Below are 17409 nucleotides of genomic sequence, written 5' to 3' on the forward strand. Positions count from 1 at the left end.
ATTAAGAATGATGCGAGATAGGGAAGCTGGACATTCTGCGAAAGTGGTGTTCCATAACTGGCCACTATACCACCACCCAGATCAATGGCAGCAAAAGAAATTCATCAAGAAATGAAAGCACCTATTGAACAAATTGGCATGTCTGCTGATTGACTGATTCTATCATCATCTCAGTCCACTGGATTTTGCTTACTTCTTACTGAACTGAAAACATAAAATCTGTCTTCCCCTTTTGCCTGTCATCATCTAAATCTGTCTTGGTTTGAGCATAGGAGTTTTGCAGAGAGTCTATGAGCAAGTCATCAACAAATTTCTTGATATGTTTACAACCAAAGGACCCATAACCCATTACCATTGAACTTGAAAAGACACAGAGTAACTGCAATTTCATTAAAAGCATCTAGTACACTGTACAACAAAACAGAAATTGAAAAGCCCCCTATTTCTACACCATCCAAAGATTGACAAACAGCCTTGTTCATAAAAACTATCTTCAAGTATATATAGGCTTGGCCCTGGTTAGAGGGGGAAGGTGGCATGGAGGAAGACACTAGAGTGACAAGGCCATTAAGCACCTTTAGAAGCCATCTTTCATACTAATTTTTATGTTCTGTACTTTGATGGACAATTGTAGCTTATGATCCTCAATGTCTTTCAAAGTTGAAAGGAGGTTAGCCCGATAAACTTCACACTTCCGATTGGCAAACTCCAATTCATTGGTAAGCTCCCGAATCTTCTTGTCCATTTCATCCTGGTAAATAAACATAAGTTTAAACATGTTACATTCAATTGATTGAACATCAGTATAGGCCAAGAGGCAACTGGCAATGCATTACAAAGAGCAGCAGCATAAAAACATTCTGCCAGACTAAAAGAAAATGAAATTACAATATGATGTCGGCAACCCAAGAAAGCCACAAAGAAATGCATTCACTTCTGAAATGTTCATACAAAATTAGAAAGTAAAAACAAAAATATGCACTCTAGAACCAAATCACTCATGCTGCGCAACTTGCAACTTGCAACTTGAACAGAGAAAAATATCTCATGAATCCATGGTACATTGGTACCATTTGGAAAACTTTCAAGAACCCATTGGTTACAATGTGACATAAAATTGAACAACCAATATGATTGTGTCATGTCCAATGCACCATCATAAACAAATTCAGCAGCCATGCCTGACTACCAAGTACATAAAAAAACTTCTAGGCCCTAGAATCCATAACCAGGAATGTCATCAAAGACATTAGTATATTTTAAGTTAGAGAATTGTTTTACCTAATGGATGCGAAGAATAATAAGACCATAACAATTAACTCATGCTATGAGTTTTATTCAAGGACAGTATGAAACTAACCATTAGACACAGGTTGAGTTAAAATGCCCTTTTCCACCATTTTGCGTATGTGTACACAGTGAGAAATTACCACAATGATCACTTTCCTAATAATGTTGAAAAGATAAAAGGGCCAGAGCTGCAGTTGCAGAAACTGAAAGCGCAACAGATTAATTATGTAAAAATCAACTTGTATATTTTTCATCACCAAAAAAACCGAACAAAAGAGACAAGCAAGACAAAAACTTCTATTAAGAAATTCACAGATCAATATAGTAGAAGTAACTGCCAATCATCATTTCTCCCCCCCCCCCCCCGGCAGAGTATGTTCCAATTTTCTTTTGGTTGGGGTCGGGGGTGCCACTGGCCAGGGATATATGAGATGTCAATAACATCATGTGAAAATGGAGGACCACAATCGGTTTTTTTAAATAATAAAGATTCTAACCTCATATAAATGTTGGCTAGAGATTCCCAGATGATCCCCACTAGTATTCTTGGCTCGAGTTCCATCAGTTGAAGAGTCCCCCTTAATACGTCCATTGATGGCAATTCTACCCTCGTTCTTTGTTGCGAGAACGACTCTTTTTGCAGCCTCTTGCAGAGCAGCCATTGCAATATCATAAGTTTCAAAAGACTTTGCACTCTCTTCTACAAATTTGAAGGCCTCATGACGTAAGGTATTGTATCGAACAGTGTGAGATTCTAGATAACTTGTATATACATCCGAAGTACGTTCTTCCAATATAACACTGCTCTTAGCATTTCTGGTCCACCGTTTTAAAATGTAATGAGACGGGAGAGTAAGCACGTTGGTCACTCTAAAGACCGCCAATATATGTCTGCAAAGAAGACCTGAAAATTCGAACATCTGGCAAGTACAAGTTGCCTTCATCTCCAAAACAATGAACTTAACATGGTAAGCTTTATGATCCTCCCCAAATTTCGCTACTTCATATGCAATGGTGCCCCCATCATCATCAGCCTTAGATGCCATAAATGTTAGTGTCCCCACTAGCTCATCTTGAAATCTTGTGAACAGTTTTCTTGTATAAAATTCAGATGCTTGTTTCTCCATAGGAGAAGGAGTCTTTAAAACCGGAGAAGTGTTCATTGTATCATAATCAGCTTTCACTTCTTTCTCATTTCGACTCTCTAAGGCTTTCTCGTAAAGCTTAAAGAACTGATTTAAATTGGTTGAAGCATTCACGTACCCATCAAAGTATGAGTTCATACTATCACTTCTCTGGGTTATGGACATTTCGGCAAAGAAGGTATCTCGTAAATATACAGGGACCCACTGCCTGCGATCTAAGTACATTGCTTGAAGCCACTCATGCTCCCTGAGTTCATATCTATCAACCAACGACAACCAATGGGATTCAAAATCCTCAATTGAATCGGTCAAGTTAACACATTTGTGGAAGTCAGCTTCAAAAGTTGGATGTCTAAGAAAGACATGGGACAACTTCTCCTGGCATTTTTTAAAGATGTGCCATTTGCAGAACCGGTGACGAGTTTGTGGGAAAACTTGGGTTACGGCTGATCTTATTATTGAATCATGATCAGTGGTGATAGACACAGGAGCGCGACCAGACATAGCCATCAGCCAAGTATTAAAGAGCCAAACAAATGATGTTTCCGATTCATTTATTAAGAAGGCACAACCAAACAACACAGGCTGTCCATGATGATTCACTCCAGTGAATGGGGCAAAAGGTAAGCGGTACCTGTTTGATCGATAAGTAGTGTCGAAGGTCACTGTGTCTCCGAAGTAAGTATAGTTGATCATGGCCCTAGGATCAGCCCAAAAAACATTGCTCATACACTGATCCTCATCACCTTGCACAGCATAGAAGAAATTGGGGTTATCTGCATTCATTTGTCTCAAGTAATCCAAGAGGAGCTGAATGTCCCCTTCTAAACTCTTCTGCCGATTATTTCGCATGTAATTCCTGCAATCAACCTCTGTAAAGCCAACTTTACTAATCCCACCATATTCCTTAATCAACGCAGACATGATCCTACGAGGCCCCATTCCAGCAGCCTGCAAGGTATCAATCAAGGTCTTCGCAGGCCCTGAGATTTGCCTATGAGACCGAAGGCAATGAACCTGATCAGGAGGAACCAACTCATGGTTATGCCCTCTGACGAATCCGGAGACAATCCATTTCCCAGAATCCTGCATCTTCACGGACAAGGAGGCTTTGCAACCAACTCGAGTGATCGTCCTAGGACGCTTGATCTCTCTGTCCTTGGTCCGCTTCTCATTCAAATTCCTAAACCCCTCCTTGGCACAGACGAATTGTCTCTGTATGATAGCACCGTCACGCCTTGATCGGCGGGAAGAGCTGACGCGAGTACTGAAGCCGACACGGCGAGCATATGAATTGTAGAAGGCTTTAGCGGCTTCTTCCGACTCAAATTCCATCCCTTCATAAGGTTCTAGATCCAACAGGTCCCCTTCAGGAAGGTAGATTTCGCCACCGCCACCGTTACAATAAGCAGAAGCATCAAAAATACCAGAAGTCGCAGTAGACGGAAGTGGGCTATCAGCCATGTCGTCGTCATCGACCGGGTGCTCAATGTCAAACGCATCATCACCTCCATCGCGGCCACTGTTACCTCCTCCGCCCAAACCTGTATCAAATTCGATCACCTCGTTATCCATCCCCAAGACGACAGCAACTATCTAGGTCAGGCAGAGAAAAGAAGACCCGAACTTCATAGACGTTTGGTAGTTCTAGGGTTTCTTTCAAATGAGAAATCCTAGCAAAAGGAGATGCCTTTGATGTACGTTTTTGTTCGGAGAACAATTAGAAGCACAATCTTACTGGAGAAGGCACAAAGACAGACTCTGCGCGCGGGAGGGGGGAGTGTGAGTCGATAAGGCGGGGGTTCCGGCGAGGAGGGAGGGGGCTCGGCTCTTCTACACCTGTTTCGCAGTCTCTATGGACTCCTTCAAACTATTGTTGCTTTTCTACCATCCGATTTCATCATAATGTTTAATCCCTTTTTTGTTCTTATCTATCATCCAAACCCTATCTCAGTAATCAGTAGTCGGTGCGCACTGGGCTTTACACTACAATTGCTTTTGCTTATTACGACAAGGGAAAATATGAATGAGCCCCTCTTTTGTTGTCCATCCCTGTAGAAATTTTCTAAATCCCACTCAAAAAATGGATGGGATCCTATCCATTTTTTTCTCTTCAAGGGATATTAATATAGGATAATGTTTGAGACCCCAAAAAGTGATCCCAAAAGACCCTCATTTAATGCGGAGTATTGAATGTGAAGTAGACCCTACATGTGTGTTTTTAATCAATGATTATTTTAATGCCACATAGATTTGGGGGACTTTTGGGGATCAAATTTTGGGAGTCTCTAACATTGTCCATTAATATATTAACACTCCAATGATCTTTGTTAAAATTAACGATTGTGAAGGGGTGGGACTTGGAACGGTCTTCATTCTTCGTGGTAGATATATTAACGTTGTACTCATATTACAATTTTTAAGTACCATTATGATGAAGTCCAAAATCATATGGGTTCCTCGATTGCTCAATCATACCGATTCCATAAATTGCGGAATCAACAAAGTGTTGAATCCTCGAACTTGGTATTCATGATTCGAATTAACATGTTTAAGTAGAAAGTTTCTTTCATCACACTGTCCTGCATGAGTTGGTATCGGAGCCTTTGCTCAATTCATTTAGTATGCCGCAAAAGAGACGTATCGATAGGGACATGTATGTAGAGGACTTTTTCATCAGGATGAAATGGTTCGTGTGCAATAGCATTTGGATGTATTGACATAGTAGAGGGTGGAGATGACGACCATGTTTTCGCAATAGAACCATAGGCCGAACCGGCAAGCCAATCAAGGAGCGGATTTGCCACCCACGGATGATGAGGCATTAGAAGAGAGTGATGATTGGAATAACCCTCTTTTCAACCACACCCTCACGATCGTTGGCCTGGGAATAATCGTGATCCGAGAAGGTGGAAGAGTGGGTTAAAGATTGATATCTCATAATTTGTGGGAGGATTGCATACTAAGGAATTATTGGACTGGGTTAATGCTATGGAGGAGGTCCTTGAATTCAAGGAAGTACCCGACAAATAAGCTAGTATCCATGTTATCGACAAGACTTCGTAGACACGTTGTAGCTTGGTGGCAACAATTAGGACTGGGCATAGGTCGGTTTTATCCGTTAACCAACCCATTACCAATATGTTTTTCATGGCCAATAATCAACCATTAATCGACCCACCAAAGTCGGGCCAACAATTCCACTAGACCCATGTAGAGATGGGTCGGTTGATAGTTATAAAAATACTTGAAAGTCGCTTGACCAATATTACCCAACCAACCGACTATTATAAAATTTGGGCCAAAAGCCCATAAACATTACAAATTAATAAGTTACAATAATAAAATTTACATTTTAGTATTTTACAAATCATAAATCGTCTCCCAATAGTCAATCCCCATATCGTCTTCTACTCTTCTTTCGATCGTCTTCTCTGTGTCCCCCTACAGACACAATGCTACTCAAAACAGAGATTATTGATGACCCAGGAAACCGTCTTTCTTAATTGGAAGAGGCTCTACTGAAGATGTGAAAGTTTGACTAATATCAAGACCTTAGTTCACATTAGTTATTCTCTTGTTTTGTTCTTCCAAGAGACTTGAAAAAGTCCTTTATCGCCGGTAGCTTCTACGCAATCAAGAGAAGGGCTCAACACTTTTGTCATGTTGGGAGACAAAGAAGGCCGAAAAAGCCAGCATTGAAGAATCCAAAATCTTTTTTCTTTCTTCAGTCGCAACTCCGGCACTAATTAGCTCTTCTTTTGAGACGAGTCCAAAGAGGAGGACACAAAAACAAAACAGAATAAGACCGGCCCACTAAAGGCCCTCAATTTGTCAGGAAGCCTGGATTCTCATATACGCCTTTTGTAGAATTTCATTTGGACTTGGCCCAAGGTTAGGGGTGGAAAAAAAATCGATTTTGGGTTCAACAAATATCGGATAGAGTTTTGTCACCTCTATCCAAGGTACCAAATCAAACGAACCAAAGAGGAAGTAATGATGTTCAGTGAACCTCAAAATAGAAGAAAAACAAAATTTTATATAAACAATTCAAAATCTACTATAAGAGTTCAATTTTATATCAAAACTTCTAGTCTAATCATAATCTTGAGGATCCAAAATTGATGAGAGAAAACAATATATAAATAATGATAATGAGACAATGATATCCTTCAAAGGAACAAGAGAGCCAACGGGGTGGTGTTGCCCTTGTCACGAATGCCACCACCACCAAAACCAACATAGTCAGAGCCTTCAGCATTGCAATTCCCATTCCCATTTCCATTTCCATTCTCGTTGTTGTTGTTGCTATTGCCATTGGTGGTGATGCTATTGTTATTGTTATGATGGCTAGTGGAGAAATAGAGATTGTGGGTGGATTCATCAAGAGTTCCTTCTCTATAAACAAACACACTGTCATCTTCTTCCATCCTACGGAACCTCCTATTCTTGTCCTTTACTCTATGAAGAGCCATTCCCCTACAAAAACATAACCAAATACAATAAAAAGGGGTTCTAGTAAACAAAATCATACCGGTTCATCATTTGCTCAATCGTATCGGTTCCATAATTTGTGGAATCAACAAAGTGGTGATTCCTCGAACTTGGTATTCGTGATTCGAATTAAGATGTTCAAGTAGAAAGTTTCTTTCATCACACTATCCTGCATGAGTTGGTATCGGAGTTTTACTCAATTCATTTAGTATGCCGCAAAATAGATGTGTTGATAGGGTCATATTTGTGGAGGACCTTTTCATCGGGATGAAATGGTTCGTGTGCAACATCATTTGGATGTATTGACAAAGTAGAGGGTGGAGATGACGACCATGTTTGTGCAACAAAACCATAGGTAGAACCGGCAAGCTAATCAAGGAGCGGATTTGCCACCCACGGATGATGAGGTGTTAGAAGAGAGTGATGATTGGAATAACCCTTTTTTCAACCACACTCTCACGATCGTTGGCCGGGGAATAATCGTGATCCGAGAAGGTGGAAGAGTGGGTTAAAGATTGATATCTCATAATTTGTGGGAGGATTGCATACTAAGGAATTATTGGACTGAGTTAATGCTATGGAAGAGGTCCTTGAATTCAAGAAAGTACCCGACAAATAAGCTAGTATCCCTGTTATTGACAAGATTTCATAGACGCGCTGTAGCCTGGTCGCAGCAATTAAGGTTGGGCATAGGTCGATTTTATCCGTCAACCGACCCATTACCAACATGTTTTTCATGGCCAATAATCAACTATTAACCAACCCACCAAAGTCGGACCAATAATTCCACCAGACCCATGTAGACTTTTGTAGAGATAGGTTGGTTGATAGTTATATAAGTACTCAAAAGTCACTTGACCAATATTACCCAACCAACCAACTATTATAAAATTTGGGCCAAAAGCCCATAAACATTACAAATTAATAAATTACAATAATAAAATTTACATTTTAGTATTTTACAAATCCTAAATCGTCTCCCAATAGTCAATCCCCAGATCGTCTTCTACTCTTCTTTCGATTGTCTTCTCTGTGTCCCCCTATAGACACAATGCTACTCAAAACAGAGATTATTGATGACCCTGGAAGCCATCTTTCTTGATTAGAAGAGGCTCTACTAAAGATGTGAAAGTTTGACTAATAACAAGACCTTAGTTTACATTAGTTATTCTCTTGTTTTGTTCTTCCAAGAGACTTGAAAAGGTCCTTTATTGCTGCTAGCTTCTACATAATCAAGAGAAGGGCTCAACGCTTTTGTCATGTTGGGAGACAGGGAAGGCCAAAAAAGCCAGCATTGAAGAATCCAAAATCTTTTTTCTTTCTCCAGTCGCAACTCCAACACTAATTAGCTCTTCTTTTGAGACGAGGCCAAAGAGGAGGACACAAAAACAAAACAGAATAAGACCGGCCCACTAAAGGCCCTCAATTTGTCGGGAAGCCCAGATTCTCATATGCGCCTTTTGTAGAATTTCATTTGGACTTGGCCCAAGGTTAGGGGTGGAAAAAAAATCGATTCCGGATCCAACAAATATCGGACGAAGTTTTACCACCCCTATCCAAGGTACCAAATCAAACGAACCAAAGAGGAAGTAACCATGTTCAGTGAGCCTCAAAACAGAAGAAAAACAAAATTTTATATAAACAATTCAAAATCTCCTATAAGAGTTCAATTTTATATCAAAACTTCTAGTCTAATAATAATCCTGAGGATCCAAAATTGATGAGAAAAAATAAGACATAAATAATGATCATGAGACAATGATATCCTTCAAAGGAACAAGGGAGCCAACGGGGGTGGTGTTGCCCTTGTCACGAATGCCACCACCACCAAAACCAACATAGTCAGAGCCTTTAGCATTGCAATTCTCATTCCCATTTCCATTCTCGTTGTTGCTATTGCCATTGGTGGTGATGCTATTGTTATTGTTATTATGGCTAGTGGAGAGATAGAGATTGTGGGTGGATTCATCAAGAGTTCCTTCTCTATAAACAAACACACTGTCATCTTCCTCCATCCTACGGAACCTCCTATTCTTGTCCTGTACTCTATGAAGAGCCATTCCCCTATCAACAACATAACCAAATACAATAAAAAAAATCAGTTCTAGTAAACAATCATCATATATGTAAAACCCTAAACTCTTGTTTAAGATTTTACTATGCTATCCTGCATTTTTTTTTCAATTTGTCAGCAGAGATTCTTCTATGCTGCCTGAGGGTTTAAATATTTGAACCACAATCAGTCTCTTGACAACTCTTAATGTCTAATCTACCTGCAGATTTATATATATATATATTCTCCCAACACAACATTTGTTGCCAGTGGCGTGGCGGATCCACATCCAAACTCACTTGGGACACAATTATGTATTTGGGGTTCGGGGTGGGGCAGCGTTCACGAAATTTTTTTTTTAATTTATACAGCAATGTTCATAGGAGACATAAACACTATTTATTTAATCATCATCAGAAGTGACATCATGACTCATGAGATATTTATGCATTTGGAATCTCAATTCCATTTGAAATTTTAATTACTGCAAATTAAACTTAATTCAAGAAAATTGTTTTCCGAGTTCATTCAAAAACGCAAATTGAATTCCAATTCTACTCCCCGACAGACCTTCCGCGATTATTTCTTCGAAGAAAACTAAGATGCCAAACTCAAATTGATTTACTAATTAAAAGAAGGAAAAAAATAATAATAAAATGAGTGGAGCTGGTTACCGGACATGGAAGAGATCGGAGATATCCGGAATCTGAAGGTAGAAATTGAGGGCGTCAAGGAAAGCGCGGTAAGTGTAGATATGGAGTCCGTCTACTCTCGGATAAGGCAGCCTGGGCCGAGGGGGCAACGACGATGATGAAGATTTGGTGGAGCGGGCGGTGTAGAGGTACTCTTTCCAGGCGGGGACGGTGGATGACGGAGGAAGACCGACGAAGCCCAAGCCGAGAATAATGGGCTCCAGATCATCATGGCTCATAATAGGCTTAAAAGTCTTGGTTTCCCACAGACTCAGCTTTCTCAGGCACTCTTCCATTGATTGATTTACAAAACAGAAGAGAAGAAAAAGGAGAGCGGATGGATCGATTCAGAGAGCGGAGAGATGGAAAGAGGACGAGATTTTTGGAGGGTGGAGTTTGAAACGGTTAGTGTTTGACATTTGAGTTTCCTGTATTTACTAGACATCTTATGGAAAGCAATCCAACATTGTTTGGAAACTTTTTTAAAGTCCAATGACCAAAAGGAAAGTCAGCCTTAATTTTCAAATTTTGAATATTCTTCTTCAAGTGGAGATACACTGTGGTGGCAAAACTCTGTCCAATCTGAATGATAGAATTTGTCCGACCTAAATTAAACAAAGTTTGGAGAGAAGTTTTATGTCTAAAATCTGGGACCAAACAATAAGATTTTGTTCGATTTAAAACCGAGTTCAGGTCCAAACACACTGGTTTGCTTGTCTAAACCCTAATCCGAATTAGTTTATTGTTTGGATTTAAACCAATCTGGGTATGACAATTAGGTATGCCCGAAATTTAATCCGAATTAAGGTCCGGACATGTAAATATTTCGTAAAGACATGTTGTTCTCCAACTTGAAACCGACCTGAAATCGATTTTTTGTTGCCACTCCTAAGATACTGGTAAACTTTTAAGAAAATGAATTCATATGAATCCGATTAAAAATTTTAAATGAGAAAGCAGGAAAAGAAAAAAAAAATAAGACAAGATTATCACAATTATTAAATTGACAACCTAGAAATCAAATCGTTTATATCATCTATTTTTCCGTTTAAACTTGGGACTTTTTTTTTTGGGGAGTTGGGAGCAATTACTTAAGAAAGAAAACTTACCTTTTTAAATTTAATTTAATTCATTGAATATTCCCCACTTGGGCTTAAATTAATGATAGTCTCTATCTAGTAAGCAAGAAGCGAAGTATGGCCCACTCAACAGAGCCCAAACAAGCCCACTTGAAATGAGGAGGTTCTTCAAACTGTATGAAGAACCTAATAAAGCAATAATATTCACCAAAGAGAGTCGGATTTTTCTCCCGATGGTCATGGATTTTTGAACATGATTATGACATTTATGGTAGACAAAATTCGTCGGGATTTGTAGAGTTTTATTCATATCTCTTTGTAATGATGAGGACTAGTTACACTTCTGAATTAACTAAGTGCACCTCAAAAACTCAAAAACCCTCAATCTTTCAACACTTCAATTGACCCTATCAATTCTCCTTTTTCAGGTCTCCTTCTCTCCTTCTCCCTCTCCCATTCTCTGTCTCTTTCTCCAATTCTCCTCCTTCTCTCCTTATGTGTCTACGATTTCCCGCAACCAAATTGAAAGCAAACCAGTCAATCCTTATATCAAAATCAAACAATTAAAGAAAATAGCAGCGGCGATGGACTTCCGATTGGAAGAAATAGAAGCTACGAGCTCAGAAAAACCTAAACAGAGTGAGAGAAGCAGAGAGGGAAAGAGAACAAGAATCACTACTGGGTTTAGTTTTATTTTTTTTTTAATTTTCTTTAATCTCAGCCATCGGTGAGATCCAACGGTTGAAATTATGGGGTGTAGACTGTAAAATTGGAAAAAAATTGAAATTGGGGTGTATTCATAAATGTTTTATTTTTTATTGTGGTTTATTTAGAATGTGGTGTGCTTAGTTAAGTAGGGGGTGCAAATAATCCTCATCATTTATAATTCTTTTGGGACCAGTCGCATCATGAATGATGGTCAGACGATAAATATGGGTCAGTTTGATAAAGCATTTGCAAAGTAGCAGATATACTAACAGAAATGGTGGTTATAAATGTTGGACAATTTTAGTAGCATATATGCTGCCTAAATGCTGAAGTAGGTGTTTGGTTGAACTTTTACTGTTAATATTTGTGATGTGTAGCATATTGTGATAAATTACATGTAGGGGTATTATGCATATTAGTTGTATATCCATATCTAAACTTACAACTTAATTAATTTAATTAATCTAATCAATTATCAATTTAATTTAATTTATTAATTTGTTTATAAATTAATATAGTTGTATCCAAATATAAAAATTACTTTATTATAAATTAATAAATTAATTTATTTAGTGAGGGTATAATCGAAATAAAGTAAAATTATGGGGATAAAATAGACTTTGTTTACTCAAATGCTAGTGAAATGCTTTCATTCTGTAGCATTTCCAAAATAATATAAAATGTTGAAAAAATGATCTTGTATTACGTGCCCGAAAATTATTGTTTGGATGGCTTCAAACATTTATATTAATAAATAGTAAAAAAATATTTATAAAAAAGCTATTCCAAATGGAGCCTATGTCATATGGGCAGCGATGAGCTTTAAGTGATGAGAAAAAAGCGGAAGGTTATTTGTATCGTAGTAAATAGAGCTGGAGATAAAAGATTCCTTTTTAATTGATGCTTATATGTGATGTTGACTCAATATGCCACATTTTCCCTCACTCTCCACGAGAAAGGTCATAAAGACTCTTTCTTTGCAAATTGCAATCCTAAATACATATAAAACGAAGGAAAAAATCAAACCCATTGCCTGTTTTGTGATTCGACGACAAGAGAAGGAACAAAAATGGAAAGTGCGTCGGAGTTGGTACCGTTTCCGTTGCTGATGACGCCGATCGAATCCAACTACAGGGCTTGTACCATCCCCTACAGATTCCCTTCCGATAATCCCAAGAAGCCAACCCCAACTGAGCTATCCTGGATCGACCTCTTCCTCCTTTCCATCCCCTCTTTCAAGTACCCTGCTCCCCTCTCCCTCTCTCTCTCTCTCTCTTCACATATGTAAGTTGATTCTAATGTTTAAATCTTATGTCGCAGGAAAAGAGCTGAGAGTGATCCTACGGTTCCTGATGCTCCTGCCAAAGCTGAAAAGTTTGCTCAAAGGTTAGTTCTTTTCATGTTGTTTAGTGTTTATTTGTTGTCTGATGTTGTTTTCTTAGGGTTTCATTTCATGATTCTTTGTTAGTTGATTACCATTTCACCACATGTATTCAGCATTCTTTTTGATTCTTTGTTTCAAGGTATGCTGAGATACTCGAGGACTTGAAGAAAGACCCTGAAAGTCACGGTGGCCCCCCGGATTGCGTCGTGAGTCTCAATTCCCACCTTGTCAAGCTCATAAAATTCACCATTTCTGACCATGGGGAACTCATTTTTGAATTTCGATATATGTATTTGTGTGTATTTTGTTTGGGATGTTGTAGCTTCTCTGCAGACTGCGTGAGCAAATACTCAGAGAATTGGGATTTCGTGATATATTCAAGAAAGTCAAGGTAAGTGGTAGCTAGATTCTATTTTGCTACATTCTCTTGTATGCCAAAATCATTGGCTTCACATTCTAGTCACCCTTGATAACAACATAAAGTATACGCATCTTGTGACTGACATGGGAATATCTTGGAAGTCCTAACAGATCTCTTTTTCATTGGTAAACCTGTTAGAACAACAACCAAAACCTGTTAGATATCAAGGCTATTTTGGCACAAGAATATTGAAATAGCTTTGAGTAAATATTAGACTTCCATTGATTTATAATGTGGTTCGTTTTTTTTTTTTTTTTGTCGACTCATTGCAATAGGATGAAGAAAATGCAAAGGCTATATCCTTATTTGATGGTGTAGTTCATCTTAATGATTCTATTGAAGATGAAGGTAAGCGATTGGAGAATCTGGTTCGAGGAATTTTTGCTGGAAATATATTTGATCTTGGTTCTGCACAGGTTAGTCAACTTTTGATCAACATACTTTCAAATCTTTGCCCGATAATCTGTGCTCCTGACACATCACAATGTGTATTTATTCCAATAGCAATGAATTTATTACTTGATATTCAACAAATTATTATATGTCAGCCACTGGTTGTCTTTCACTTGACACCTTTTTGGTTTGAAAGTAGTTGAGTAAAGCTACTTGAATCCAAGCTCATCATCTATCTTTCTCCAGAATCATATTTCCCTGGTTGAAACGTGAATCATCCCCTATAATCTTGCTCTATCTGCCAAGGTCTTAACAGGCCTTGTTTGAGTCTTCTTAATCTTGAAGGACAAGTTGCCTTGTGGTGTGTTAGTGTCTTTGTTTTGGGTCCATCATATCTACTGATTAATTGTCCTTGAACAATTATGTCCTGATGTGAATTTATAAGGAATTAAGAAGATACTAAAAAAACAGGAAGAGGCAAGACAAAGAAGACATGGATGGAAGTAATTATGAAAGGATCCATACTCTACAGTTTTAGTTGAGAGTGCAGATTTATGGACTATAGGCGAAAAGACTCAACATAGTTGCTTCATGCTTATTTCTCTTATATTTTCATATAGCCTACCATGAAGTTTTTGGGATAAAGGCTTTGATAGTGATGATTTGTACCTTTATTTTCTTGTTATGCACGTACTTCTTTAGTGCTATTTGAATGTGCTAAGGGGAAGCGAACTCTTAATACAAGTACTAATGGTTTTCATTTCCCCATTTCATGAAGCTTGCAGAGGTTTTCTCAAGAGATGGAATGTCCTTTTTGGCTAGTTGTCAAAACCTTGTTCCTCGCCCATGGGTTATCGATGACTTGGACGCCTTCAAGGCAAAATGGACCAAGAAATCTTGGAAAAAGGCAAGCTCTTAGTTGTGGGCAGGGTTGTTGCTATCATGTAGATGTATCTTGCCCTGACCACGTCTTTTGTCATGACAGGCCGTTATTTTTGTTGACAATTCTGGTGCAGATATAATATTGGGTATCTTACCATTTGCAAGAGAGTTACTAAGACATGGAACACAGGTTAATTTCTTGATCTAATGTCTTTTCTATGCAGATCAGCAGATGAAGTATGCATCAAAATATCAAGATCTTTTTGATGATATTTTTTGGTTAAAATTTAATGGCCTCTTTTGTTATATTTGGTTGGTAGAATTTTTGTTTTGCCTAGTTATGAGGAAGTTTAAGCACTACTGACTTTGATATTACTATGCATATGCACCTGTAAGGAAGTTGGCGAAATTAAAGCATATTTCTCATAAAAATTTACACGAATCATTTGCTACTTAAGTTGCATTATATTTTGGACATCTGTGTGTTTGTGTTTTTAAGCATGAAAACCTATTAGCTATACATTTGACCAGAAACTCAATATTAGTCCCATCTTTATTTTGTCCACAACTGGCTCTCGCCTCCCTCACTTTGTTGTTTTGTGGACTCTTCACATTTGAAATTTGAATCCATGTTTCATCTTAAAGCCTGCATCTCAATTGTGATAGAGATTGTTTGTGTTTTTCTGCCCCAAATGCTGTTAAGAAGTTTGGCTGAATTACTGTGTTCTTGCAAAGCGAAGATAGTTGTATGAGTATCCAGTGGTTCTTGTTGGAGTGTTGAGTTTGTTTTTTCTTTTCTTTTTTTCATTCTTTGCAGGTTGTGTTGGCCGCAAATGACTTGCCTTCCATCAATGATGTAACTTACCCTGAACTGATTGAGATTATATCAAAGGTAATGATAAGAAAATTATGGCATTTAAGATTGCATTACAAATTGGTGGACTGATTTTATATGTGGAAATTTACCAGTTGAAGGATGAAAACGGGAAGCTCATTGGAGTGGACACTTCAAATCTTTTAATTGCCAATTCTGGCAACGACTTGCCAGTAAGAAATGAAAAATCCAACTTTCATTTATGGCACTGGTTGAGCAGAAGTATTCCCGTATTTTCTGTGGTTATACTAACAAGGTCTTCCATTTTCTGTTCCTTGCAGGTTATTGATCTCACGAGTGTCTCTCAAGAACTTGCCTATCTGGCAAGTGATGCAGATCTAGTTATCTTGGAAGGCATGGTAAGTTCTTACCATTTTGAGATTCTACTGAAGTTTTAAAAGTAATTGTAATGGTTTAGCGTTCTTTTTGAACTCTATCTCGTATTAATACAAGCATTTGAAAAATTAACTGAACTAAACAGTATCTGGACATGAACTTGGTCGAGTTACCATATATTTTCTGATATAATAGGGCATGCATTTAGCCATTTATTGATGAAGACTTTTTTCCTTTGTTTCCTGCTGGATGCAATTTGGGGATGACATTACTGAAATGGAAGGCAAGGGAAAACTATAGTTGAAAATTGCGGATGATATTAATTTCAGTTTTGCCTATGAATTCTTTCCATCGGTTTGGTATATTCTTCATGTACTAAGGAGTCCCTATATTTTTATCTTTACCTCCTTTAGAAAGCATATTAGCGAATAATGTGGATCATGAGAGAGAAATTTCTGTTCAAAAGGACAACGAGAAAGAAGTTATAGTTGTTTCACCGATTAATGCTGAATGTTCCAGCAGAGTGAATAATTTTCAATGCCTCTGACAGGGTCGTGGAATAGAGACGAATCTTTATGCTCAATTAAAGTGTGATTCTCTCAAGATTGGAATGGTAACGATTAAATTTGTAACATTTTTGCTACTTCAGCATCACCTTTTCCTTAGCTTCATTAATTTACGCCATATGTTTTATGCTTTCTTGTAACAGGTGAAACACCCAGAGGTTGCCCAGTTTCTTGGAGGGCGGCTTTATGATTGTGTCTTTAAATACAATGAAGTTTTGAGTTAGTTACACCGATTCCTTCTAACCCATTTGTCAATTATCGGATGCTCGCACAGGATTAGATTTTAATGCCATATGTAGACTTTAGAAGTTATCTTCTATGATGAATAAATCATAGGGAAAGTTGTTATGTATCAGATTTTAATTAATTTAAAGGTCGGTGCATGGTAGCTTTTCCATACAAAATCATTCTCAAACATGAGCTTCTTATTTGATGTATTCGAATCTATGATGCCATTCATATATGTAAGAGTGTTTGCGCGCGCACGTTGGATGGCTTTAGCCTTTATGCAATTTTTTCATTCATGTGTATGTATTTGTGTTTTGTTGATGTGGCTGTATTGGAAAACGTATTTTGCTAATGTGGCTGTATTGAGAGACGTGTTTTGCTGATATGGTTGTATTGAGATTTTGTGTTTTGGTGTAATTTTGTTGGGGACAACATGGAGACATGTAATGTAATGTTGTTGGCCTCCATACCGGGTGAGAAAGGATAATGTATAAGAATTTGTGTTTTGTTGATATGGTTGTATTAAGATACGTGTTCGCCTTGACTTTTTGTGTAACACAAGTGAGATTTTTATTGATGTAGCAAAAATGTCCTATTGCATTTGCTCTTAGATCACATGGGTGGTCTTGGATCAAACACCAAGACACCAAATGAATAAAATAATATAGGTGTAGGAAGTAAAAGATAGTAAAGTGTGTTAGATAGGGTGTGGGAAGTAAAATATAGGGTGCATAAAGAATTACTCTTAAAATACACACCACTTCTTAGGGGTGTGAATGAGTGAAATGATAAGTAGGATCCATTGCTATGGACCCCACATGTTTCATAACAATGGTGAAAATACAAGTGTGTATTTTAAAAACC

The 17409-nt window shown here is 38.0% G+C and overlaps 3 protein-coding genes across 3 annotated transcripts; 1 reads left to right on the plus strand and 2 right to left on the minus strand.

Moving 5' to 3' along the window:
• Nucleotides 1-291: 291 nt before the first annotated feature.
• Nucleotides 292-4453, minus strand: LOC119990317 (protein FAR1-RELATED SEQUENCE 5-like). The gene is made up of 2 exons (XM_038836170.1): nt 1788-4453; nt 292-751 (listed from the first exon to the last, which is right to left on the minus strand). The coding sequence occupies exons 1-2, from the start codon at nt 4008-4010 to the stop codon at nt 578-580; spliced, it is 2397 nt and encodes a 798-aa protein (XP_038692098.1). The 5' UTR covers nt 4011-4453; the 3' UTR covers nt 292-577.
• A 4093-nt stretch (nt 4454-8546) lies between these two features.
• Nucleotides 8547-10121, minus strand: LOC119991926 (homeobox protein 3). Its single transcript, XM_038838470.1, has 2 exons — nt 9657-10121; nt 8547-8993 (listed from the first exon to the last, which is right to left on the minus strand). Exons 1-2 carry the CDS (start codon nt 9968-9970, stop codon nt 8678-8680), a joined length of 630 nt encoding a protein of 209 aa, XP_038694398.1. The 5' UTR covers nt 9971-10121; the 3' UTR covers nt 8547-8677.
• A 2329-nt stretch (nt 10122-12450) lies between these two features.
• LOC119990615 (damage-control phosphatase At2g17340) lies at nt 12451-16824 on the plus strand. Its single transcript, XM_038836615.1, has 12 exons — nt 12451-12700; nt 12782-12847; nt 12985-13051; nt 13168-13236; nt 13542-13682; nt 14438-14566; nt 14645-14731; nt 15359-15433; nt 15511-15588; nt 15697-15774; nt 16302-16364; nt 16461-16824. Exons 1-12 carry the CDS (start codon nt 12531-12533, stop codon nt 16539-16541), a joined length of 1104 nt encoding a protein of 367 aa, XP_038692543.1. The 5' UTR covers nt 12451-12530; the 3' UTR covers nt 16542-16824.
• The last annotated feature ends 585 nt before the right edge of the window (nt 16825-17409 follow it).

Source organism: Tripterygium wilfordii, chromosome 22 (genome assembly GCF_013401445.1).
Source record: "Tripterygium wilfordii isolate XIE 37 chromosome 22, ASM1340144v1, whole genome shotgun sequence".
NCBI classification, from domain to species: Eukaryota; Viridiplantae; Streptophyta; class Magnoliopsida; order Celastrales; family Celastraceae; genus Tripterygium; species Tripterygium wilfordii.